General features: G+C 49.8%; 1 protein-coding gene across 2 annotated transcripts in view; it reads right to left on the reverse strand.

Annotated features, from left to right (window-relative positions):
- JAM2 (junctional adhesion molecule 2) overlaps window positions 1-26,880 on the reverse strand; it is a 326,071-nt gene that overhangs the window by 108,644 nt on the left and 190,547 nt on the right. For both annotated transcript variants that reach the window (XM_086934037.1, XM_086934036.1), the window contains exon 3: window positions 17,369-17,488. In XM_086934037.1, the coding sequence (XP_086790163.1) occupies window positions 17,369-17,488 (120 nt within the window). The remainder of the gene's footprint in view (window positions 1-17,368; window positions 17,489-26,880) is intronic.

Raw genomic sequence — 26,880 nt, forward strand, 5'->3', positions numbered from 1 at the left:
GCCCTGCTGGGCCTCCTGCGGGTTTGCGCTCTGCTGTCGCTTTTTATGGGCTCCGTTTGCTGCTTGTGGCACTGCTCCTGGGGTCCTTGTTGGGTGGCTGCCTCGCTTCTTCCTGTGGCCTGCTTCGTGTCACGTTGTGTTTGGCCTTGTGTGTTTTTTTACTCTGGTATCACGTGTACTGGGTATTCGCCTCCTGCTTGTGCTCCGCTTTGTGGGTGCTCTGTCTTGGTGGGTCCTCTGCTTCCTCCTTTGGTTGCTTGGTTCCCTGGTTTGGCGCTGTGTCCTGGCAGTTGTGATGGCTGCTCTTCCTCATGATTGGTTGTTTGCCACTCCTGCTGTCACGCTGTTCGTGGCGCAGCATTGGGCTTTTCCGGTGTTTGTTCTCTCTTCTTTTTCTGCCTGCTTGGGCTCCTTTGGGGAGTGCTTCTCGCATTCCGTTGGGGCTGTGTGCTGGTGGCTCAGTGGTTTACTGCTTCCTCTGTGGGGGCCTGTGTTTCGGCCTCGTGGTCTCGGGCTCTGCTCCTGGCGGGTTCTCTCTGCCTTTTCTTCCTTCTGGGGTCGCTGTTGTGTGTCCCTTTGGATTTGGTTGCACTGTTTGTCTGTTTTTTTTTCAGCGCTTTGCTGGTGCTCTGGCCTGGGTTCGGGTCCCGCTTTTGCTGTGCCCATGTCCCCCGGCGTTTGGTTTTCGGACGGCGTTTTCGTCTGCTCCTTTGCCGGGCTCCCCTTGCGCTCTCTTCCTCGTGTGTGGTTCGACTACTCGACGGGTGCTCTTGGGGCGTGTTCGCTTCGGCTGCCCCCTGGGCGCTCTGGGGTTGCCGGTTTGCCTGTGGATGTCACGCATATTCGTTGTGCGTTCCATGTTTCCTCTGTGTTCGCTTCGGCGGCACATTTCCTGGTATTGGATGTTTGCAGTGAGAATTTGCAAGGTCCCTGAACTGGGTTGTCGCTCTTTTTCGTGTGGCGTTCCGTGTTTGGAGTCTCCCGTTGGGTTGCTCTCTCTGCCTTTTTCGCAGGGTTCCTTGGTTTGGCTTGGGTCCATGGTGCTTTGGCTCAGTGGTGTGTCTTGTGCCTTGAGTGGTGCCCGCCATTCTCAGGCCGGGGTTCGGTCCCTGCCGTTGTTCTAAGTGTGTCCTTGTGTGGTGCATTTATGGATTGCTTGTTTTTCGGCGCCTGTGGCGTTGGGTTGTGGGGCCTTTTGCTTCGTGCTTGCGGTGTTGCCTTCCAGGCTTTGGGCCTGTGGTCCTTTTGTCCTGTGGACTCCTGTCCCCGCTGTTTTTGTGTGGGGTGGGTCCTGGTTGGTTCCTTGTTGTCCGTCCTCCCGGTTTTTTCCGGGGGCTGTGGGCTGCGGTTTGTCTGTTGTGGGCTTCCTGCTGTTGGGGTCTGTCCGTCCGTCTCTGGGCTGCGTCAGTGTTTTCTTGCTGTCTGTTTCTGCTCCTGGAGGGCTCTCCTTGTCTTGTCGGGGTCCGCTGCTTTGCCGCTCCCCCCTGTCTCGGCAGGCGACTCTTGCGCCCTTTTCCTGTCGACTTCCTGCTGTCTCCTTGCTTCTCCTTGCCCCCTGGGGGTCCGGTGTTTGTTGCGATCCTTCTCTTCCGGGCTTTCAGTGCCCTTGGTGCTTTGGCCCTTTGGTGTCTCTGCTTCCTTTGAATGGTGCCTGCCTGGTCGGTCCGGGGTTTTGGTGCCTGCCTCTTTGTTGCGGGCTCGCTTTGGCGGTTTCGCTGCTGCTTTCTCTCCGGGTCCTGTTTGTGGGTTTTCCGGTTGGGGTTGTCTGCCTTGGTGGGGCCTTCCTCTGGTCGTGGTTTGGGTCTTGTGGTCTGGCGGTGTTTTCTTGCCCCTGTCTGTCCTTACGATGATCCTCCCCTTCCTGTTGGTCTCGGGGCCTCTGGCCTTTTCCTTGGTTCTTTTTCCCCCAACTCTTCCAGCTCTGTCTCCTGGGTGTGCTGGGTTCCTCCTGCCCGTGTGTTGGTGGTGCCTTCTTCTGACCATGCTTGGGTTCCCGGTCTGTGCTGGGTCGGTGGTTTCCCTGTGGTCGTTTTTCCCGTCTGGCTTCTTTTTTGCTGTTCCTTGGCTTCTATGGGGTTTTCCCCTGCCTTGCTGGGTCTTGTTGGTCCCTGTGGTGAGATTGTCCCCTGCCTCGTGCTCCGGGGTGTGTGCGGGGTTCACCCCTTTTGTTTCTTTGGCACATTGGTACTGTCCTTGCCTGGGTCATTTTTGGCTGCGGCTTTTCTGGCCCTGGGTGCTCATGTTCTCATCGCCTCTCCTCCGGTGGTTTGTGGGTCGGGCCTCTCTTTGTGCCTGGTTCGGGAGTCTCCTGGGTCCGTCTGGCCCTGTCTGCTTCCTTTGGGTCTCTGGTTTTTTGGCTCTTCAGCCTTCTTGTTTGGGCTCCCGGCTTTGCGCTTCCTGGGGTCCCTTTGCCTGCTGGCTGTTTTTTGTTTCCGGCGGTGCTATGGGATTCCCTGGCGGGGCCCTGCGCTTCCGGTGTGGGTGTGTCCTCATTTCTTTCCCCTGGTTTTGGGGTCCTGTTGGCTCTGGTGGCCCTGGGTGTTTTGTCATGGCTCGGGCTCGTCTTCACTCTGCCCTTCTGTCCTTCACGCCTTTGGTGTGTTGCTGCCGCGCTCCTGTGCCTGTCGGTTCTTCTTTGTCTCGCTGGGCTGGGCCTGGTTGTGGGCTGGCTGTCTGTTTGCCCCTCCTGGGTGCTCTCTTAGGCGGCTCGCTCCCTTCTTTTGTTTCTTGCTGGGCCGGTTGCTTGGTCCCTGTGAGGGGTGTTCCCGTTCCTGGCCGTTTGGCTTCTTTCTGCCTCTTCTTCTCCCTTCTGGCCATGGGCGGGCCTGTGGGGTTTCGGTTTATTCGCCTTTCCATGGTTGGTTCTCCTCCGGCTCCTTTCCTGGGTGCCTGCCTGGGTTCTCTCCTTGGAGTCGCGGTCCCTTCCGGGGGTCCTTTGTTTGACGGGGGTTGGTCCCCCTTCTGTCCTTTTTCGGCTCCCTTTTCCATTCTTCCGGCTCTTGCCTGTCTGTTGGATGGCTCTGGTGCCGCTTCCCTGTTTTTCTGGTCGCCCTTGCGGTGTTGCTGTTTTGGGCGGCCTGGTTGTCTCTTTCCACTGGTGTTTTTTTGTTAATGGGTCGCTGTGGTGGGGATGTCCTCTGTTCATTCGGTTCCTCTCTTGGGCCTTTTGCTCCCCTCTCGCTTTGTGCGGCCTGTTGGGCTGCCCTGGTGTGTTGTTCGGGCCTGCTCGTTTCTGTTCTGGCCCTGGTTGCTGTTGCCTTTTTGGCTTCCTCTGTGGGGGCCTGTGTTTCGGCCTCGTGGTCTCGGGCTCTGCTCCTGGCGGGTTCTCTCTGCCTTTTCTTCCTTCTGGGGTCGCTGTTGTGTGTCCCTTTGGATTTGGTTGCACTGTTTGTCTGTTTTTTTTTCAGCGCTTTGCTGGTGCTCTGGCCTGGGTTCGGGTCCCGCTTTTGCTGTGCCCATGTCCCCCGGCGTTTGGTTTTCGGACGGCGTTTTCGTCTGCTCCTTTGCCGGGCTCCCCTTGCGCTCTCTTCCTCGTGTGTGGTTCGACTACTCGACGGGTGCTCTTGGGGCGTGTTCGCTTCGGCTGCCCCCTGGGCGCTCTGGGGTTGCCGGTTTGCCTGTGGATGTCACGCATATTCGTTGTGCGTTCCATGTTTCCTCTGTGTTCGCTTCGGCGGCACATTTCCTGGTATTGGATGTTTGCAGTGAGAATTTGCAAGGTCCCTGAACTGGGTTGTCGCTCTTTTTCGTGTGGCGTTCCGTGTTTGGAGTCTCCCGTTGGGTTGCTCTCTCTGCCTTTTTCGCAGGGTTCCTTGGTTTGGCTTGGGTCCATGGTGCTTTGGCTCAGTGGTGTGTCTTGTGCCTTGAGTGGTGCCCGCCATTCTCAGGCCGGGGTTCGGTCCCTGCCGTTGTTCTAAGTGTGTCCTTGTGTGGTGCATTTATGGATTGCTTGTTTTTCGGCGCCTGTGGCGTTGGGTTGTGGGGCCTTTTGCTTCGTGCTTGCGGTGTTGCCTTCCAGGCTTTGGGCCTGTGGTCCTTTTGTCCTGTGGACTCCTGTCCCCGCTGTTTTTGTGTGGGGTGGGTCCTGGTTGGTTCTTTGTTGTCCGTCCTCCCGGTTTTTTCCGGGGGCTGTGGGCTGCGGTTTGTCTGTTGTGGGCTTCCTGCTGTTGGGGTCTGTCCGTCCGTCTCTGGGCTGCGTCAGTGTTTTCTTGCTGTCTGTTTCTGCTCCTGGAGGGCTCTCCTTGTCTTGTCGGGGTCCGCTGCTTTGCCGCTCCCCCCTGTCTCGGCAGGCGACTCTTGCGCCCTTTTCCTGTCGACTTCCTGCTGTCTCCTTGCTTCTCCTTGCCCCCTGGGGGTCCGGTGTTTGTTGCGATCCTTCTCTTCCGGGCTTTCAGTGCCCTTGGTGCTTTGGCCCTTTGGTGTCTCTGCTTCCTTTGAATGGTGCCTGCCTGGTCGGTCCGGGGTTTTGGTGCCTGCCTCTTTGTTGCGGGCTCGCTTTGGCGGTTTCGCTGCTGCTTTCTCTCCGGGTCCTGTTTGTGGGTTTTCCGGTTGGGGTTGTCTGCCTTGGTGGGGCCTTCCTCTGGTCGTGGTTTGGGTCTTGTGGTCTGGCGGTGTTTTCTTGCCCCTGTCTGTCCTTACGATGATCCTCCCCTTCCTGTTGGTCTCGGGGCCTCTGGCCTTTTCCTTGGTTCTTTTTCCCCCAACTCTTCCAGCTCTGTCTCCTGGGTGTGCTGGGTTCCTCCTGCCCGTGTGTTGGTGGTGCCTTCTTCTGACCATGCTTGGGTTCCCGGTCTGTGCTGGGTCGGTGGTTTCCCTGTGGTCGTTTTTCCCGTCTGGCTTCTTTTTTGCTGTTCCTTGGCTTCTATGGGGTTTTCCCCTGCCTTGCTGGGTCTTGTTGGTCCCTGTGGTGAGATTGTCCCCTGCCTCGTGCTCCGGGGTGTGTGCGGGGTTCACCCCTTTTGTTTCTTTGGCACATTGGTACTGTCCTTGCCTGGGTCATTTTTGGCTGCGGCTTTTCTGGCCCTGGGTGCTCATGTTCTCATCGCCTCTCCTCCGGTGGTTTGTGGGTCGGGCCTCTCTTTGTGCCTGGTTCGGGAGTCTCCTGGGTCCGTCTGGCCCTGTCTGCTTCCTTTGGGTCTCTGGTTTTTTGGCTCTTCAGCCTTCTTGTTTGGGCTCCCGGCTTTGCGCTTCCTGGGGTCCCTTTGCCTGCTGGCTGTTTTTTGTTTCCGGCGGTGCTATGGGATTCCCTGGCGGGGCCCTGCGCTTCCGGTGTGGGTGTGTCCTCATTTCTTTCCCCTGGTTTTGGGGTCCTGTTGGCTCTGGTGGCCCTGGGTGTTTTGTCATGGCTCGGGCTCGTCTTCACTCTGCCCTTCTGTCCTTCACGCCTTTGGTGTGTTGCTGCCGCGCTCCTGTGCCTGTCGGTTCTTCTTTGTCTCGCTGGGCTGGGCCTGGTTGTGGGCTGGCTGTCTGTTTGCCCCTCCTGGGTGCTCTCTTAGGCGGCTCGCTCCCTTCTTTTGTTTCTTGCTGGGCCGGTTGCTTGGTCCCTGTGAGGGGTGTTCCCGTTCCTGGCCGTTTGGCTTCTTTCTGCCTCTTCTTCTCCCTTCTGGCCATGGGCGGGCCTGTGGGGTTTCGGTTTATTCGCCTTTCCATGGTTGGTTCTCCTCCGGCTCCTTTCCTGGGTGCCTGCCTGGGTTCTCTCCTTGGAGTCGCGGTCCCTTCCGGGGGTCCTTTGTTTGACGGGGGTTGGTCCCCCTTCTGTCCTTTTTCGGCTCCCTTTTCCATTCTTCCGGCTCTTGCCTGTCTGTTGGATGGCTCTGGTGCCGCTTCCCTGTTTTTCTGGTCGCCCTTGCGGTGTTGCTGTTTTGGGCGGCCTGGTTGTCTCTTTCCACTGGTGTTTTTTTGTTAATGGGTCGCTGTGGTGGGGATGTCCTCTGTTCATTCGGTTCCTCTCTTGGGCCTTTTGCTCCCCTCTCGCTTTGTGCGGCCTGTTGGGCTGCCCTGGTGTGTTGTTCGGGCCTGCTCGTTTCTGTTCTGGCCCTGGTTGCTGTTGCCTTTTTGGCTTCCTCTGTGGGGGCCTGTGTTTCGGCCTCGTGGTCTCGGGCTCTGCTCCTGGCGGGTTCTCTCTGCCTTTTCTTCCTTCTGGGGTCGCTGTTGTGTGTCCCTTTGGATTTGGTTGCACTGTTTGTCTGTTTTTTTTTCAGCGCTTTGCTGGTGCTCTGGCCTGGGTTCGGGTCCCGCTTTTGCTGTGCCCATGTCCCCCGGCGTTTGGTTTTCGGACGGCGTTTTCGTCTGCTCCTTTGCCGGGCTCCCCTTGCGCTCTCTTCCTCGTGTGTGGTTCGACTACTCGACGGGTGCTCTTGGGGCGTGTTCGCTTCGGCTGCCCCCTGGGCGCTCTGGGGTTGCCGGTTTGCCTGTGGATGTCACGCATATTCGTTGTGCGTTCCATGTTTCCTCTGTGTTCGCTTCGGCGGCACATTTCCTGGTATTGGATGTTTGCAGTGAGAATTTGCAAGGTCCCTGAACTGGGTTGTCGCTCTTTTTCGTGTGGCGTTCCGTGTTTGGAGTCTCCCGTTGGGTTGCTCTCTCTGCCTTTTTCGCAGGGTTCCTTGGTTTGGCTTGGGTCCATGGTGCTTTGGCTCAGTGGTGTGTCTTGTGCCTTGAGTGGTGCCCGCCATTCTCAGGCCGGGGTTCGGTCCCTGCCGTTGTTCTAAGTGTGTCCTTGTGTGGTGCATTTATGGATTGCTTGTTTTTCGGCGCCTGTGGCGTTGGGTTGTGGGGCCTTTTGCTTCGTGCTTGCGGTGTTGCCTTCCAGGCTTTGGGCCTGTGGTCCTTTTGTCCTGTGGACTCCTGTCCCCGCTGTTTTTGTGTGGGGTGGGTCCTGGTTGGTTCCTTGTTGTCCGTCCTCCCGGTTTTTTCCGGGGGCTGTGGGCTGCGGTTTGTCTGTTGTGGGCTTCCTGCTGTTGGGGTCTGTCCGTCCGTCTCTGGGCTGCGTCAGTGTTTTCTTGCTGTCTGTTTCTGCTCCTGGAGGGCTCTCCTTGTCTTGTCGGGGTCCGCTGCTTTGCCGCTCCCCCCTGTCTCGGCAGGCGACTCTTGCGCCCTTTTCCTGTCGACTTCCTGCTGTCTCCTTGCTTCTCCTTGCCCCCTGGGGGTCCGGTGTTTGTTGCGATCCTTCTCTTCCGGGCTTTCAGTGCCCTTGGTGCTTTGGCCCTTTGGTGTCTCTGCTTCCTTTGAATGGTGCCTGCCTGGTCGGTCCGGGGTTTTGGTGCCTGCCTCTTTGTTGCGGGCTCGCTTTGGCGGTTTCGCTGCTGCTTTCTCTCCGGGTCCTGTTTGTGGGTTTTCCGGTTGGGGTTGTCTGCCTTGGTGGGGCCTTCCTCTGGTCGTGGTTTGGGTCTTGTGGTCTGGCGGTGTTTTCTTGCCCCTGTCTGTCCTTACGATGATCCTCCCCTTCCTGTTGGTCTCGGGGCCTCTGGCCTTTTCCTTGGTTCTTTTTCCCCCAACTCTTCCAGCTCTGTCTCCTGGGTGTGCTGGGTTCCTCCTGCCCGTGTGTTGGTGGTGCCTTCTTCTGACCATGCTTGGGTTCCCGGTCTGTGCTGGGTCGGTGGTTTCCCTGTGGTCGTTTTTCCCGTCTGGCTTCTTTTTTGCTGTTCCTTGGCTTCTATGGGGTTTTCCCCTGCCTTGCTGGGTCTTGTTGGTCCCTGTGGTGAGATTGTCCCCTGCCTCGTGCTCCGGGGTGTGTGCGGGGTTCACCCCTTTTGTTTCTTTGGCACATTGGTACTGTCCTTGCCTGGGTCATTTTTGGCTGCGGCTTTTCTGGCCCTGGGTGCTCATGTTCTCATCGCCTCTCCTCCGGTGGTTTGTGGGTCGGGCCTCTCTTTGTGCCTGGTTCGGGAGTCTCCTGGGTCCGTCTGGCCCTGTCTGCTTCCTTTGGGTCTCTGGTTTTTTGGCTCTTCAGCCTTCTTGTTTGGGCTCCCGGCTTTGCGCTTCCTGGGGTCCCTTTGCCTGCTGGCTGTTTTTTGTTTCCGGCGGTGCTATGGGATTCCCTGGCGGGGCCCTGCGCTTCCGGTGTGGGTGTGTCCTCATTTCTTTCCCCTGGTTTTGGGGTCCTGTTGGCTCTGGTGGCCCTGGGTGTTTTGTCATGGCTCGGGCTCGTCTTCACTCTGCCCTTCTGTCCTTCACGCCTTTGGTGTGTTGCTGCCGCGCTCCTGTGCCTGTCGGTTCTTCTTTGTCTCGCTGGGCTGGGCCTGGTTGTGGGCTGGCTGTCTGTTTGCCCCTCCTGGGTGCTCTCTTAGGCGGCTCGCTCCCTTCTTTTGTTTCTTGCTGGGCCGGTTGCTTGGTCCCTGTGAGGGGTGTTCCCGTTCCTGGCCGTTTGGCTTCTTTCTGCCTCTTCTTCTCCCTTCTGGCCATGGGCGGGCCTGTGGGGTTTCGGTTTATTCGCCTTTCCATGGTTGGTTCTCCTCCGGCTCCTTTCCTGGGTGCCTGCCTGGGTTCTCTCCTTGGAGTCGCGGTCCCTTCCGGGGGTCCTTTGTTTGACGGGGGTTGGTCCCCCTTCTGTCCTTTTTCGGCTCCCTTTTCCATTCTTCCGGCTCTTGCATGTCTGTTGGATGGCTCTGGTGCCGCTTCCCTGTTTTTCTGGTCGCCCTTGCGGTGTTGCTGTTTTGGGCGGCCTGGTTGTCTCTTTCCACTGGTGTTTTTTTGTTAATGGGTCGCTGTGGTGGGGATGTCCTCTGTTCATTCGGTTCCTCTCTTGGGCCTTTTGCTCCCCTCTCGCTTTGTGCGGCCTGTTGGGCTGCCCTGGTGTGTTGTTCGGGCCTGCTCGTTTCTGTTCTGGCCCTGGTTGCTGTTGCCTTTTTGGTTCCGTGCGGTCTGATCCCCTGCCTTTCTCTGCCTTCCTTCGGTTGGGGCAGTTTTCCTGGCGACTCTTGGTGTCTCTGGGGTCCGGTTTGTTTTTCGGCCTTCCGGGTGTCTTCGGTCACGGGTTGGTTCTCCTACTCGTGGTTGCCTCTCTCCTGGGTGGTCCTTCCGCTCGTGCTGGTCTGTTGGGTTTGCCCTCTTTCGTGGTCATCCCCTTCTGGTCTGTTGTTCCATGTGTGTTCCATGAAGCCGCTTGGCTTTGGTATGTGCTCACTATGTAAGTCATGTGGCGAGGAAGACTAACGAGGAGGTAATGCCCCGGTTACTTACCGGTAATCTTCATTACCCCGAGTATAGTCTTCCTCGCCACATGAGTTCCCATCCCTCCCTCCCTGTCTGGCTATCGGCTTCATGTTTGTGCTTGGTGGTTTCAGGCTGATGGTTGGGCCGGCCCGCCTCTTATAGAGGTCAGGTGGTAATGGGTCGGCCATCTTGGGAGGGGATGGGAGGCATGGGAGGCTAACTTTTGCTTTGGAGGGTTCTGGTGTGGAGCTGAAGCTCACTATGTAACTCATGTGGCGAGGTAGACTATACTCGGAGTAATGAAGATTACCGGTAAGTAACCGGGGCATTTACTCCTACTAGGTACCAAGCTGTCTCCAAGGAAATAGTATACTTGTTGAATGAGGGAAATCATGTAACTGAACACAAATATGAAGTAACTCAAATATAGTGCAGTCTTAAGAAAATAAAGACCAGAATTCTAACATGGCTTCTGGAAAAGAAGCTGCTCTGACGGTCAAGAAGTCAAAACAACAGTGAGAAGAAGCTAGAGTAGATATTCCTTGAATTTCACTGCTATAAAAATCGAAGGAATGAAAGCACCTACTCAGTGGCATGTTTTGAGGGAGCAGGATTTTGCAATTTTTCATTAGTCATTATCTAGAGTTAGACAAAAGGTGATTTTGTTAGATTTTTAGGATATGGCGAAAATATAGAGTTTACCATCTTGGAAGGACATATCTTGTGAGAGATAGTTGTGTTCCAGTAAACAAGAAGCTTTAGCAACAGCCTGGGATTCAAATCAGGAATACACAAAGGAGGTGAATCAGGGTGACCAACTGCTGGCCCATTCTGGATGCTGTACCAGTGAATTGACAAACCCTGGGTTGATCTTCAACTGGTCGAAGAAAACAACTTTGGGCACTGAGAGGTTTACTTGATCAGCAAAGCAAACTGAGGAAAAGACATAAGCAATATTGGTGATGGGGCAAAGCCTATTACTTTTTATTCCACATTAGTGGCAACATCATTGATTCTGGCGAACTGGAAATAAGATATAGTTCCCTGAGTATGTGGATTCTCAAGATGCAAAGAGTCTATACTCGTGAAACCACGTATGCCAAAAGGAAAGGGTCCACACTTAAAGTGAAGAAAATATAGAACAATTGGGAAAATTAAGTTGTAAATAATGTATGTAATGTATATGAGAGCTTTCTTTTTATCTATGTCAATTGCGATGTATACAAACGGTGCTGCTAACATCTCGGAAAAGAAAGCAATATTGGAGCCTATGCCTAAGGTACTGGATAAGCTGAAAAACAATTTGGTGTTAAGAAAATGACTCAATACCTATTTAACTACCTATGAATTAAATTAATTAATGTAATCGATAAAGGTGGAATTTGACCAAGGGCAGCGTGACATTAAGGGTTCGATTCAGATTCGGGAAACGAATCCGTACGACTATTCGTATTCGTAGCCGTTTCCGTCCGAATTGTAGTAATCCGTCCGAATCGCGTAGTACGATCCGTAGGCTCGAAATATGTACGAATCGTCGCGAACCATACGAAAGTCAAGGGTTAGTCCATACGACAGACCCGCACAGTAAACCGCACAAATCATAAACATGCCATACGACCCGCCAAGTACGATCCGGACCGGGGAATGGGGACGCGATTTGTACGGATACGTCGGGTATGAGCAATTCGTACGGAGATCTACACTATCCCATAAGCACCGTACCCCTAAATTCAAGGGCAGTACGCAGGGGGTGTACCCACCGTACACGTACAACCTTGGGGGGTACGGACCGTACTCCTATGCACCGTACACCTACATTCATGGACATACGCACAGGGGTCATACGCACCGTACCCCTGTAATCCAGGGGTGTACGCACCATACCCCGATGCACCACACTCCTGCAATGATGGGGTGTACGCACCGTACACGGGGGGGGTCCGTTCCGTACACATTTCGGGACAAAATCTGGTTTTCTGAACGTTTTAAACTCCCGTAGCAAAAGCGTTGTACGGAGTGCTGTCGACACGATTCGTACTTGCTGGGTCGGAACAAGCTGCTTTGAACCGTACGGACGTCGCTTACTGCGTGTTCCGAATACGATTCGTATGAATCATTGAGTCGTACAGTCTTTGGTATGAATCGTACGGAGAACAGCATTGAGTACACATTGTACTACATCGTACGTACGGTACGGTTCTCCGTACGATTCGTACTTGAAAAAGGCCCCGTACAATGATTCGGACGGGATTTTACTGAATTGGAATCGGCCCCTAAGTGTGGAGGGGCCATGACCCCCCCCCAATAACCTTTTTTTTTCAAAGCATTAGCAGTACCTGTCAGGCTGAGGCATTCTTCATGTTCACGCAGGCAGCTAGGGGCTGTACATGTGCTAAATGTAGAGGCGCCTGGCTACCAGATCTAAACTTTGCTGGGCAGATGATTTCACAGCCCAGAGGCTGTGACCTCCTCACTGGAAAATCTCTTTGAGGTCCTCCCCTTCATGACAAGGAGGCACGCCACTGATAAACTCCGACATTGCACTTCAGTTATAGTCCCTAAAGTGCCATGGGCTAACTTTTTATCAGCAATGCCTCATCACAGTGTGAAGTGGTGTCCGCAATTCTCAATGATCCCCTCCCACTCTTTGACCAGTAAGAATAGTCCTCCTCTCAATGGCTAATCCATGGCAAAGTCTGGAAATGAGAGGAGGTGATGGGATCCGCTGCCAGTCCTTTCCCTGAGGTCCACAGGAGCCACAAAGCTACCTTTCCACCACCCAATGTCACCGACATTGGCCGGTAATTTTTTTGTTTTTTTTTGTTTTAATGTTTGGTATGTGTCTATGTATAAATGCATTTGTATTCATGAGTGCATGCTGTGAACAGATGTGGGTGTGCGTATGTGCTTGAGAATGTTGGGTTTGTGTGGCTGCTTGTGAATGGATGGGCATCAGTAAATGTACATGAAAACGAGTTAGTGTGAGTATGTGTGTGGGCAATCAATCAGTCAAAGCATTTATAGAGCACGCTACTCACCCTTGAGGGTCTCAAGGCGCTGGGGAGGGGGGAGCTGCTAAGGTCAAAAGGTCTTCGGTCTGCCGTAGGAGGGTGGGGAGGGCTTTCCAGGAGCGGTGAGGTAGGAGAAAGGTCTGCTGCCGGTGGTCGTTCTTTGGAGGCAAGGGCGAGGTCGGTGGAACGGAGCTGGCAATTCGGGGTGTAAATGGTGAGCTGTCTTTTGAGGTATGTTGGTCCGGTGTTGTGGAGTGCCTTGTATGTGTGGGTGAGGAGCTTGAAGGTGATCCTCTTGTTGGCGGGAAGCCAGTGCAGGTCTTTCAGGTGGGGGGGTGATGTGGCTGTGTCGAGGGATGTCGAGGATCAGGCGTGCTGAGGCGTTCTGTATGCGTTGCAGTCGTTTCAGTAGTTTGGCCGGGGCTCCCGCGTAGAGGGAGTTTCCTTAGTCCAACCTGCTGCTGACGTGAGCCTGGGTGACCGTTCTTCTCGTGTCTGTGGGGATCCACCTGTAGATCTTACGGAGCATGCGGAGGGTGTTGAAGCATAAGGATGAGATGGCATTGACTTTTTTGGTCATGGAGAGAGTTGAGTCGAGGATGAAACCCAGGTTGCGTGCGTGGTCGGTGGGTGTAGGGGCTGCACCCAGGGCAGTAGGCCACCAGGAGGCGTCCCAGGCTGAGGGGGTGGAGCCGAGGATGAGGACCTCCGTCTTGTTTGAGATCAGTTTCAGACGACTGTTCTTCTTCCATTCTGCGACGGCTGTCTTTCCTTCGTGGAGGTTGGTCTTGGCGGTGCCAGGGTCTTTGGTGAGGGAGAGGATCAGCTGTGTGTCGTCGGCATAGGAGATGATGTTGAGATTGTGCAGTCTGTCGACGCGGGCGAGCGGGCCATGTAGATGTTGTACAGGGTCGGGCTGAGGGATGATCCTTGAGGTATGCCGCAGATGATCTTGGATCGGAAGGGGAAGTCGGACGCTCTGTGTTCTGTCAGAGAGAAAGAAGGAGGTCCAGTCCTTTGCATTTCAGTGGATTCCTGCGTCGTGGAGGCGAGTGTGTAGGGTGTGGTGGCAAACCGTGTTGAAATCAGCTGAGGGGTCCAGGAGGATGAGGGCAGCAGTCTTGTCGTTGTCCAGCAGGGCCCTGATGTCATCGGTTGCGGCGATGAGGGACGTTTCAGTGCTGTAGTTGCTGAAAAACCGGACTGGGACGGGTCCAGGATGTTGTTCTCCTCGAGGTAGTAGGTCAGCTGTTTGTAGATGGCCTTTTTGATGACCTTCGCCGGGAACAGGAGCAGAGAGATGGGCCGGAAATTCTTGAGGTCCCTTGGGTCTGCCTTGGGTTTCTTGAGCAAGGCGTTGATTTCGGCGTGCTTCCAGTTCTCCAGGAAGGTCCCGGACTCGAAGGAGAGGTTGATGGCCTTGCGGAGGTGGGGTGCGATGGTGGCGCTGGCTTTGTGTAGATGTGGTGAGGGCAAGGGTCTGACGGGGAGCCGGAGAGGATGGTGCTCATGATTTTGATGGTGTCGTCGTCATTGATGTTGGTCCAAGTGAGCAGTGGGCTGCTGTGGGTGGTGTCCGTGGTGTTGTTGTTGGTTGCCCTGGTGGTCTGGTTGTCGAAGCTGTTGTGGATGTCAGTGATCTTGTGATGGAAGAAGGTGACCAGGGAGTCACACAGGTCTTGCGATGGTGGGATGTCGTTGGTTTTGGAGCTGGGGTTGGAGAGTTCTTTCACAATGTTGAAGAGCTCTTTGCTGTTGTGTGCGTTGTTGTCGAGGTGGTCCTTGAAAGAGGTCCTTTTGGCGACTCTGATGAGGTGATGATGTTGTTGCATGGCGTTCCTGTGGGCTGTTTGGTTCTCCGGTGACTGTTTGTGGTGCCATTTCTTCTCCAGTTTCCGGCAGTGTTGCTTGGAGATCTGGAGGTCTGCGTGGAACCAGCGGGCGTTCCCGTTGGTGCGTCTGCCGGAGGGGTTTTTGACCGGGGCGATGGTGTTGGTGCAGTCGTCGGTCCAGCGTCTGAGGTTGCTGGCGGCGGCGTCAGGGTTGGTGGGGTCGGCAGGTGGGCTTTGGGCGAGGGTGGTGGTTAGCAGGTCGTTGGTGACTTTTCTCCAGCAGCGTAGGGAGATCTGTTGGGTGCGATGGTGCGTGGTAGGTTTTCGGAAGGTGAAGTGGATGCAGCGATGGTCGGTCCAGTGGAGTTCGGTGGTGTGGCTGAAGGATACGTGGGAGCTTGCGGAGAAGATGGGATCCAGCGTGTGGCCGGCGGCGTGGGTGGGTGATGTCACAAGTTGTCTGAGTCAGAGGTTGGCAAGGTTGGCGATCAGGGTGTACACAGCTGAGCTCTCGCAACTACAGTAGGGTAAAATAAACATAGTACAAATGACAAAAGCAATTAAACAGACAGAAGCAGATTCTTGGGTATTTTTCTGGTTTTTGCAAGACGATGGTTTAATGTGTCCAGACTTGAAGAACAGTCACAGTTAGCCACAGTTAGCCGACACGTGTTTCGTCGTGCTTCAGGTGAGTCAACACGACTCTTCAGGGTTTGAGGCTCAACTCGGGTTAAGTGGGTTGAGATTAGTCTGGTACTCGTAGTAGCGTTCACTGCGCGGTCATATCCTTAGATATACTAATTTACTGGAATGGTTCGTCAGGTTAAGTAAGGAGCAAGAAATTAATCCTGTTTCTGTGTATCGCCCAATGGGGTAGGTGAAGAATTCAAAATTCAAGCTTAATACGGGTGCGTATTGAGCTGTACCGGGAGGGGATCCACCTGCTAAGACGCTATGGAAACGGGTGCGTTTTCACAATCTCGACGTTCAGGAGTGCGGTATCCCTCCTCTGCTGTTTCCCGGTCGCCGTGTTTCGAAAGACGGACCGGGAAGCCCTGAAGAGTTGTGTTGACTCACCTGAAGCACGACGAAACATGTGTCGGCTAACTGTGGCTAACTGTGACTGTGACTGTTTAATTGCTTTTGTCATTTGTACTATGTTTATTTTACCCTACTGTAGTTGCGAGAGCTCAGCTGTGTATATGTTGTTAAGTCTTTGACTTTCTTAGACGGTTAAGGGCTTTTTTCCGTCTGCTCTTTACGCACTACTCATCAATTTATTTACAACACACTCTGTAACGTATAATTTGAGGCAGAGTGCCCCTAGTATCTGAAATCTCCAAAAAAAAACCTGTACAGCTGGCTTCCTTGGCGATCAGGGTGGTGAAGATGGTGTTGTTGTTGTTCTCGAGGTGGAAATTCAGGTCTCCTAGGAGGACGTAGTCCGTTGATGCGAGGGCGTGCATGCTGATGAAGTCGGCGATGAAGTCGCTGAACTGTGGTCAAGGTTCGGGGGGTCTGTAGATCAAGGTTCCTCTGAGGGTGGTGTTGGGGTCGTTGTAGATCTGGAAGTGCAGATGTTCGGCGGTGTTGAGGGGGATCGTCGGAGTTGGTGGAGACCTTGAGGGTGGACTTGTGGACAATGGCGATACCTCCTCCAACTCCATTGGTGCGGTCTCTGTGGGTGATCTTGTAGCCCTCTGGGATGGCTATGGCGATATCGGGTGCTGAGGTGTCGTTCAGCAAGGTCTCTGTCAGGAAGGCGACGTCGGGGAGGATGTGTCGAGCAGGTCCCAGAGTTCGTTGGCGTGTTTGCGTGCGGAGCAGGCGTTCAGGAGTATGCAGTGAGGTGGTTGAGTTTGGTCCTGGATGGCGGATTGGTGGCTCTGGTGCTGGAGAAGCTGCAGACGGGCTTGCCTTAGGCAAGCCTTCGGCGCGCCTGCTGCGCAGCGACCGCCATAAGAAGGGGAGGTGGGAGGGAGGAGCAGCTGGGAGGGGGCTGCTGACAAATGGGCGAGCGGGGGGCCGGGGCCACAGGGGATGCAGCGGCGGGAAAGCAGGAGGGGGACCGGCAAACAGAAGGCAAAAGGCACAGAGGAAGGGGAGAAAAACGGTCACAGAAAGAGAGCAAAACAGGCAAATAAGCACAAATAATGCAAAAAAACACTTTACCAAACACAAAATGCAAAATATAAAAGACAGTGCAGTAAAAGCCTACGGCCTAAAGTGAATTAGAGTCTTTGTAGACATAATAAATGAATGAATGAAAAAATAAAACCGTTTCTGTACCCGAGGGTTCCAAACAGAAGCCAGATTAGTTTCTCATTTATCAACTATGCAGAGACTGATCATGCAAGCCGCAAGCTTAATTTTTCCTAAGTCCAACTATCACACAAACACCAGAAAGTCTGTTTTAAATAACGTCACTATATTTGCAACCTTCTGTATGAAGAAACTGAATATGCATAATGTAAATGCATAGTTGTCATCCATCACGTCATTTTGTTAGGAAGAGTAAAATTAAACTTTCACTGCAAAAAAAACCACTTTATTAGTTAATATGCTCAAAATGTTCCTTACCAGCAGCACACAGGACCCAAATAGACATCAAGAAAATAAATGTTTATGAACAGACATCTCCTTCTTTATCCTTTTTTGGGGAAAGGGACTAACAGCTTACCAGCTTTGTTACCAGACATATTTCACTCTCCTGCTCCTCCCTCTTTTAACCACTCTCCCACCAGGCTACTAACCTAATTAGCTGAAAGTCGTTTCCATCTATACATTATGGTACATATATTGTTGTTCTTTTCTGGCAAATTCTGAGAACACGAGCCTTCGTAAACAGACTTTGTGCATCACAAACCGTTAATAAGCGGTTGAAGACACTGTTGATTGAACATGGCTTTAGTGTTCCCAACTATACAATCTGCTTTTGCAATAACATCCAGTCATGCTGACCAGTATACATGTCACACAAACGAAGTTTGAGAAGGAAGGTTATACCTGATTTTGGGACAATTATTTAATTAAGCTCTTAAAGTGCTCAAATCATATGCTATAAATAGTTTTGAAACTGTGCTCATTACACACATTATTTTTTTTCACAAAGGTATGCTCTTTACATTGAGAATGTGATCATTAAGATTAACCTACAGAGAATTAACTCAGTATTTTAAACATTTTATATAATGTATTCTCACAGATGTGTGATGTTTGGCTTTATGAACCAGAACACACATTTAAACATAATAGTATTTATATTCCAGTAAGTGTAGTTAAAGCAGTGACGTTACATCAAAAACATAAAACATGCTAACAAAATACAAATGCACACAATAAAAGGACTTATTTAACTTTTTTTTAACTTACCGACTATATTACCCTCATAATAAACAAAAGAGACATCTCCACTGCCTCTCTCAATTTTCTTCCACTCCAACCTGTGTTTTGAATTTCTCTGTAGACTGTATACACATGACAAGATGGCTTCTGCAAAGACCGATAAAGAGAAAAGCAATGCGTCAGTATCTCATTTATGTAATATGTGGTTTTGTCTTAACTTAAGTGGTAGCACTATTCATTAAAGTGGGAATTCAAATCATAACAAACCTATGCATTTGTTTGACAAGGCTAGCACAAACTTAGTATAATATGTTTATGATCCATATAGAACTCCACCAATGTCTGTAAAGTACACATCTGGAAGGAGACAGAGTGAAATTTGGACATAAAAGAGTACCTTGATACAATAGCTACACCTATTTTGTAACGAATCTTTTGTGCGTTTTGGTGATGGATAATCAAACTTCATTGTCATTATCCACCATGCATCATACAAGTATTAAAGATATAGCAGCCACTAAAACATGCCTTACTCCTGTCACTCTGGAGGTGAAAACCACTTTAGCACATTGTCACAAATGTTGAGCAATCACACTACATTATTTGCAAAAGTTTTTATTGTATTTTGAAGTTCCATGTAAAAACTTGCCAATTAATAATGTCCATCTTCCCATCACATTGGTCAACACACTTTATTTAATGAATCATGAGATGGTTCTCAATCAGAGGCTCTAATTCGTCTGCATGGAATAGGTACTTGGCTTGATCCTCCTTTAGTTGCAAGGGACTCTTAAAGTATTGTGGCAAGGCATAACCTGTGAGTCAAGCTAATCTTGGTTCCTCAACCACATTCTGATAATGGACGCATATGCTGGTGGTAAGATGTAATCGTCTACACAAATGAAAATATTAATCCTGTAACAGAAACCCAAAAACCAACAGGTCAGCTCTTAAGCACCGATTACCTCTAGTTCATTTCTCGGATGGTAATATAAGACTAGGAAATCATTTTCAATTCTATATTGTTTAAGGATCATAAGCGCTAGCTTGGGGCAAATCATGGGGCACTGTTGTGTCTCTCTTCTTTTCCTTCACTCCCTCGTATAGTTTATTAGATATTGTTTTGAAAAAGTTCCAAGAGTCAGGGGCTTCCCATGCTTGGCAAGTGGCTGGTCTGGGATGTTAAAAAAAAGGTTTTGCCAGTCCCTTTATTTTTTATAATATCTTAGTCTAAATATCTGGATCTATTTTAAGTGATGCTGAAAGCCACACTAATTGTTCACTAGCAGGTGTTCCTTGATTGTTTTGGGATAAGAAATATCATGGGCTCAGTCCTAATGGTTTTTATTCTTCTATGCGAGTATGAATGAAATAAGCTTACCAAGGGTCTTACCAAAATTGAAGCATAGTTTCTATGAAGACACAATCCCTATCCATGGGATAGTTTTATTGACTGCAACTGGTGTGCCACCTACTCTCAAAATGGAGTCAGCACATATTAGGTTTAGATCCTAATTCCATCCTCCTCACAGATGATAGACATCAGGGCCTGTATCGCCATCAAGGCCAGGGCTACTCCTCTTTCCCTTATGTCATCCGGTACTTTTTCTTTCAGATGCAGGGTTCCTCCATGTCCTAGCTTTAGTCTCAGACTTAGGGGCCCATTAGGATGTCAGGCGGATTGCCCCCGCCAGGCTGGCGGTAGCCACCGCCAGCCTGGCGTGGGCAATCCGCCCGACATCCTGTCCTGAATCCCCCCCGCCATATTAGAATGGCGGGGGGGACCACGGTGGACGGAAAGACCGTCCGCAGCTTTTCCGCCCCGGACACCGCCAGCCATATTAGGAAGGCCCAAATTGGATGCCTTTCCGAGGCGGCGATGCCGCCAGGGAAAGGCATACGGTCTTCACTCTGGGGGCCCCCTGCGGGCCCCCAGAGTGAAGGAGAGGTGGGAGGTGCACTGGGGGGTACACAGGTACCCCCCTTCATTTGCATAAACAAAGCGGAAGGCACTGCGCGGTGCCTGCCGCTTTGTTTATGCAAATGCTGGAATGCATTTTTAGCATTGTGGCGGGCGGTGCTGAGAGCACCGCCAGCCACAATGCTAAAAATGCAGGATGTGCCCGCCACTGTGGCGGGCACATCCTAATACCCCCACGGGACCCCCGCCCTTATGGCGGGCGGTCCCATTACCCGTGTCCGCCCGTCATCCTAATAGGCCCCTTAGTGTGGAAACAGGGCATTTTAGGATCATGACCAAACCTCTATCCCAACTGATGCCATCACATTTCCTTTGAATTTCAGTTGAATATTAAAAAAACTGGTTTGAGGAGTCAGCAGGTAGATATCACAATTTGTGGCACGATAAAAATCTATGCCCCCTTAGCCTGGAAGACAGTCACTTTACACTATGTGTATGGTTATACCTGGACGCCCCCCTGGCCAGAAGTGTCCCATGCTCTGTTCATTCAGCAGAAAAAAGCATACCACCACAGGAAATTCAGAGACTTATGAGCTAACTGAAGAGAAATAAGAATTGACAAAACCAATAGGCCGATCTTTAATGTGCTAACACATTTGAACAAATGTGCTGCATGCAGTACCATATTAAAGTAAATCAGGAAGTACACAATATGACAATGCTTATCTAAACAATGCAGTAATATGCATTTGTGAAAGGGAAGAACTTTGAAAATGATAAAAAAGAAGCTACATTTTTAATTAAACAACTGATTATTTTTAAAATATTTTTGTTTCACTGACAAACGTTCCATTAGAAGTAAAGGGGTAACCCAGTAACCCTCAGAACCTGGGTAAGGTCACTAAACAACAACAATGGTTCTGTTGGGAATCACAATTAGATTGAAAAAAGTATTGAATACATAAGCCAAACTACATCCCATGAAGGGTATATGAGAAACACACACTTCCCACAATAGTGATCCCACAATAGTGATAAAGGTAAAATCTTTTGTATTAACCTTGTAGTGAATTAATTCACAATTTTTGAGAAGCTGTCCAAACACAAACATAACACATGGACTGACTATACATTGGGTGAGTAAGTCATGACTGGTGACAAAGTGCTGAACTTAAATAAACAGAGTGCAAACATGATCATTGTGTTACCTCTTCCACAATTTCTTACAACATTTTTGGGATCCAATTCAGTTTAATGTTATTACATATGCTTGCTTGACAAATCTCTGAAGATTTGCAAATACAGTGAATCCACTGTGAAAACAAGAGCAACATGTTTATAAGGCAAATAAAAAGTGCAGTGTACACACAGGAAGGGAAAAAGGAAATATGAAAAAGGAAGAAATGTCATGCTTACAGGAGTGAGCTACCTCCTGAGTCGCATGTCAGGTTGAAAGTGCTTGGAAAGGTTTGGAAGGTACCTAAATGAGGAAAATTTTACAATTTGTAGCACAAAAAACACTAGGATGAGCCATAAAATGCATCAAAATTAAAGCAGAAACAACTCACCAGTGAATATGGACAAAGGTACGGATACGTTTTGTCTACTTCACGGAGGGAGTTGGTTCAATACTAACCAGGCAGGAGAATGTATCAAATTATCATAACGAAAAAATAAAGAAACTGGCCTTAGTTTTATATGTATCAAAAAATGAGCATGCAGATACACAAAACACACAGAAGCATTGTTTCTTCCATTTTCTTATTTCCTTTTTACATTTTGTTCCTTTTTCATGGTGTGTACTATTCAGTTGTCTTATACACACACGTGTTGGCTATGTGTGAATTCACTCTGTTTGAAAGCATATGGAATCCCTTGTTCGGCATATATGCAATTGCCGTCTCTTATTTAGAAAAACAGGAGGTCGTCTTATTTGCCATATGCATTCTGTTCTGAAGAAGGTCTGGCTTATTAGCTAAAACAGTGACTGAAACTTCAACATGTTTTCCACTTCTTATTGTTTTTCCAGTATAAACCATGCAAGCAGAAGAACGGATGAGTGATAAAGTACACATCTTAAATGGGAGTGCATTAGGACATTTGTGAATTACACTATTAGACATTATAGGACTTTTTTCATCTATTGGACAAACATATGCTATGTGAAAGAATACTTTTCCTTGTCTCAAGAACCAAAACATTGACTTGATTGTTCATTGGTAAATCTTATGCATTTTTTAATGTAAACATTCTTCATATGTATGCCGTCTCTCAATATATTTTCTTTACAGGCACGCCGTCTCTCAACATGTTTTCTTTACAGATGCTTTCTTTATTAATTGCATAGTTGAATGTGTGGGTGACACCATTCCAATTTCTGTCGCATTGCAATTGATCGTAATTATTTTTGTTAAGGGATCCCATCGGTTGTACTTACTGTGTTAAAGAGCCCGAGGGTGCAGCTCTTTAGGACCTGTCTGATGAAGCCACGCGATGGCTGGGATATTAATATTTTGAAAGTGCGGATCAGACACATGGGATTGAGCCCCAGCAAAAGGACTACATCTAGAACTCAAAGTAGTCTCAGCAAGTGAGATAGGAAGCCGAGGTGTTCTAAGAAAGAGGATGCCACTAACATCAGGCTACTCGATCAATGCAGATTGAATTCAAGACAGCCATCTGAGATCACAGCTCCAGTGTTTAATCACTTGACATTTCAGACAGACGTTTTAGGCTGAGGCTTTCCAAAGGGCAAACAGAAAGTCGTTTTTCAACCAAATAGTTTCGTTTTTATTTTTCAAGTAGATTTAACATAAATGAACAATAGTTACTTACCTGTAAACTGTGGTACTCCAGTATTGCTGTCTTTCATAGATTCACATGCCTGAATCATTCCCCGTCGTCGGAGTGGGAGTCCTACGGTACATAAAAGAGCAATAATATGCCTTTAATAACCAAAAAACCTTGGTAATAACCAACCAGGAAGTAAAGTAGTCATAAGCTACAGGAGCAAAAGCTCCCACACTCATGACTATCCTAGTCATTTTGTATAGACCAAACTGCAGCCAATCAGGCGACAGCACCCACCAGAATGTTCTCCCCAGAGGCTCAGGCTCTCAGATTTTCTCGCACAGGAGTGAAACCAACATAATTGCCTGAGGGAGCCTCTGAGGGGAGGTGGGCGGGTGCATGTGAATCTATGAAAGACACCAATACTGGAGAACCACAGATTACAGGTAAGTAACTATTGTTCTTCTCCAGTATTGGGGTGTCTTTCATAGATTCACATGCCTGAATCAGAGTAGATAGCAGTGAAAGAAAAACATTATGCTCATAAGACGCTTACAGTATACAGCAGATACGCATGCAAGGTAATAACCAATAACATGTTAGAAGCGTCTAAACAAGAGCATAGAGGAGGAGGGAGAACAGAGGCTTACCTTATTTGAAAAGATTGCGTAGAACTGCTCTTCCCACCGAAGCATCTGCATCACTTGCTGAATCCAGGCAGTAGTGTCTTGTAAAAGTGTGCCTGCTGGACCACGTTGCAGCTCTGCAGATTTGCAGCAGGGGCACACCAGCCAATAGAGCGGTGGAAGAGGAAACCGCATTTGTAGAATGCGCTCTTGGTACAGACTACAATGGTCTTCCTGCCTGTTGATGACATAGTCCAATTGCTGACGAGACCCATCTGGCTATAGTTTGCTTGGATACCGCACAGCCTTGGCGCAGTCTTCCATATACCTCGAACAATTGGTCTGTCTTGCAAACAGTTGCCGTTCTTTGAAGATAGAACCTGAGACATCTCCTGATTTCTAAAGAGTGTAAAGCTCTTTCAGCCGGTGATTGTGGATTTGGAAAAAATGTCTTGAGGATCATTGGCTCATTTAGGTGAAAATCCGATGGAACTTTGGGCATGTACCTAGGATTGGTACGTAGCACCATAGAGTCTGAGGTAAATTGCAAGAAAGGCGGTTTTTAAGTGAATGCTTGAATATCACTGACCCTTCTAGCCGATGCTAAAGCCAATAGCAAAGAGAACTTCCAAGTAAGAAACTTGAGATCAATCTTATGAATGGGTTCAAAGGGGTGACGCATGAGTTGGGCTAGCACCACGTTCAAATGTCAAGATGAGGTGGTCATCGAATTGGAGGAAACATACGAAATAGACCCTTAAAAAATTGCTGGATTATTCTTGAAGAAAACAGAGAGTTCGTTCCGTCCTGACGGAATCTGGAAATGGCTGCCAGGAATACCTTTAGGGTTGATGTGTCAAACCCGATCTAGCCAAATGCAGAAAGAAAGGCAACATTTGTTCTGGTCTAGCATGAATGGGATGCAGATCAGCAGCTTGACACCAGGCACAAAAACGCTTCCATTTGATCTTGTAGGTCTTAATCGTTGACAGCGCTCTAGCATTAGCGAGAACTTCTTGACAATCTTGAGGAATGTCTAAGTTGGCAAATTCATTGTGTTGAGGAGCCAAGCTGATAATTTCAACGAAACTGGGTCCGGATGGTACACTTGGCCCTCTTGGATTGTCAGGAGATTCGGTTTTCAAGGCAGCTGTATCGGCCTGCACTCCGAGAGGAGAATCAGCTCGGTGAACCAATATTGTCGGGCCACCTTGGAGCAATCAGGATTAGACGACATGGTTGTCTCCTCATCTTCCTGATGCCCTTGGGGATTAAAGGAATCGGCGGAAAAGCGTACGCAAATATCCAACACCAGTTCATCGAAAGAGCATCCCCGCATGAGTTCTTGTGGGGAATCCAGCTTGCAAAGCGTGGGTATTTCCGGTTCTGATTCGTCACAAACAAATCCAGGTCGGGATGACCCCACTCTTGGAATATGTGATCCAGGGTTGGTTGATGTAGCTCCCATTCGTGATTGCATGCAGCAGACCTGCTGAGGGAGTCCGCCAGTACATTGGCAACACCTGGGACATGGACCGCCGAGAGATTGATGTTGTGATTTAGGGCCCAATTCCAAATCTCCTGTGCCTGATGGGATAATCGGGCCGACCTTGTGCCTCCCTGTTTGTTCAGGTAATGCATGCTGGTTGTGTTGTCTGTTCAAATTAGAACCGTAGAGCATCTAAAATTGCTTGAAAGGATTTCAGGGCGAGAAAAATGGCTCGCAACTCTAAGAGGTTTATGTGCCATTTTTTCTGCTGTATGTTCCATTTGCCACTGATTGTCATTCCTTGAAGGTGGGCGCACCAGCCTTCCAGAGAAGCATCTGTGGTCACGATGAATCTGGGCACTTCTGTTAGGAATGCACATCCCGCCTGCAGGTTGCACTTTTGCATCCACCATTGAAAGGAGTTCCTCATCCGAGGGGTTATGTTGATCACGCCTTCGAATAATCCTGTTACCTGTATCCACTGTAGACTGAGTTCCTCTTGTAAGGGCCTCATCTTTAGGCGGCAGTTGGGGGTGAGAGGAATACAGGACGAGATCATCCCTAGGAAAGATTCGAATTTGCGAACAGAAACACACTTTCTTGTTAGCAATGCAGATGCCATCTTGTGAATCTTCAACTGCCTTTCTCTTGATATGAAGACTTGGGCGAGCTTTGTGTCCAGCGTCGCTCCAAAGAAAGATTTTCTCTGTGATGGAGTCAGATGAGACTTTTCGAAATTTACCAAGAAACCTAGGCTCTGAAGTAGCGACAGACATCTCTGAACGTGAGTTCTTGCTGTGAGAAAAGAACTGGCCTTGATAATGCAGTCGTCCAAATATGGATAAATCTGAATTCCTTCCAATCGAAGCTAGCATCTTCTTAAAAAACTCTGGGGGCTGACCGTAGTCCAAAGGGGAGGACCTTGAACTGAAAGTCCCTGCCAGCCACTCTGAACCACAAGAATTTCCGGTGTCTGCGAAAAATGGGCACATGGAAGTATGCGTCCTGAAGGGCGAGTGTTGCCATGTGATCCCCTTCTGAAAGAAACTGGAGGATTTCTTGAAGCATTAACATTCTGAAGGACAATTTCTTGAGGTATTTGTTGATGGTACGCAGGTCGAGGATGAGGCGCCATTCCCCCGACTTCTTGCGAATTAGGAAAAATCTCGAATAAAATCCTTTTCCTCTTTGATGTTGAGGTACCCTCTCGATTGCTCCTTTTCGAATCATAGAATATATTTGGGAGAACAGCTCCTTGAGATGAACTGGTGGTGGTCCTTTTGGGGGAGAATTTGGAGGGACTTTGACGAATTCCAGAATGTGACCCCTGGATACCACGTCCAGGACCCATCTGTCCGTGGTAATCTTGGACCAATTTGAGTAGTATAGAAATATTCTTTCTCCAATTTGCTTCAGGCTGGGTAAAAGTGGTGGCAGGATGCTTGTCTCATTTGCTCTTGTTGTTGTCTCTTCCTCGATAAGAGGTTTTTCCTCTTCACTGAGAGTAATTGTTTCTCTTTTGACCATACGTTTGTTGTCGGTATGGTTGGTATCTTTGGGTACCCTGTGAGCTGTTGTAGGAACGCTGCTGTGAATAACCTCCTCTGTTAGAGAAATTGCCTCTTCCTCTTGCTCCACAAAAGGAAGACTTACGAAATTGAAGAGATCCCGGGGACCGTGCAGTCTCAGTATCCTTCTTTATGGCTTGTAAAGCCTCATCCACATGTTGTCCAAAAAGGAACTCTCCATCGTAGGCCATGTCCATGATCTTAGACTGGACCTCCAGGCAAAAGGATGTAGATTTTAACCATCCCTGTCTTCTCAGAACAGCTGCACCCGCCAGCTGTCTGAAACCTGTGGCTGCCATGTCCACTGCAGCATCAATAATTTCAGACGAAACACATTCTCCCTCTTGTAAAATCTTCTTGGCTTCAGATCTATCAGGCTCTGAAAGCTTTTCAATATACGGCGATATGTCCGACCACATCTGTCTGTCATACCTCCCAAGGATTGCATGGGAGTTCGTGACACGGACAGTAGTTGCCACAATAGTTGAGACCTTCTTTCCTATTGAGTCGAGGCGTCTTCCCTCCCTATCCGGGGGAGCAGTGACCTGCGTAGATGGATTTTTGGCTCTCCTCTGAGTCGCCTTGACTACCACAGAATCCGTCTTTGCATGGCCAATAAGGCATGCCGGCGACGTGTTAGGCGCCCTATACTTCTTATCTACCTGAGGTAGAACTGCAGGTAGAGAGTTTGGCGTCGCCATTACCTTTAGACCTTCCTTCCAGATAAAATCAATTATAGGGATGGACCAACTTTGTTTTTGCTGTAAATCTTTAAAATCATTTAGAAAGCACTCATCCTGCTTAGCTTCCATTGTGATAAGGAACCTCTTTGTTGCCCTGTCCATGATTTGGTGGAAGGTTGCGATGTCCACCGGCGGAGAATCCGCCATAGGTTGGCCAACTGGAGAAGGAGTTTGTGCCTGATACTCATCCCACTCTGACAATACTGACTTGTCGTCTACTTCGGCTTCTTCTCGTTCTTCTTCCGAAGAATTATCACCCTGCGTATGATGAGATGGCCCTGGCGAAGAAGGTATTGTAGGCCGTATCTCCGTAGTTGGCAGCGGAGAAGCTGGTCTTGGAGGCCTTAGTGTTGCCATAGATGTTCTTGCCACAGGCGTAGAGAAGTGAGAATCACCTGATTC

This window comes from Lissotriton vulgaris, chromosome 8 (assembly GCF_964263255.1).
Source record: "Lissotriton vulgaris chromosome 8, aLisVul1.2, whole genome shotgun sequence".
NCBI classification, from domain to species: Eukaryota; Metazoa; Chordata; class Amphibia; order Caudata; family Salamandridae; genus Lissotriton; species Lissotriton vulgaris.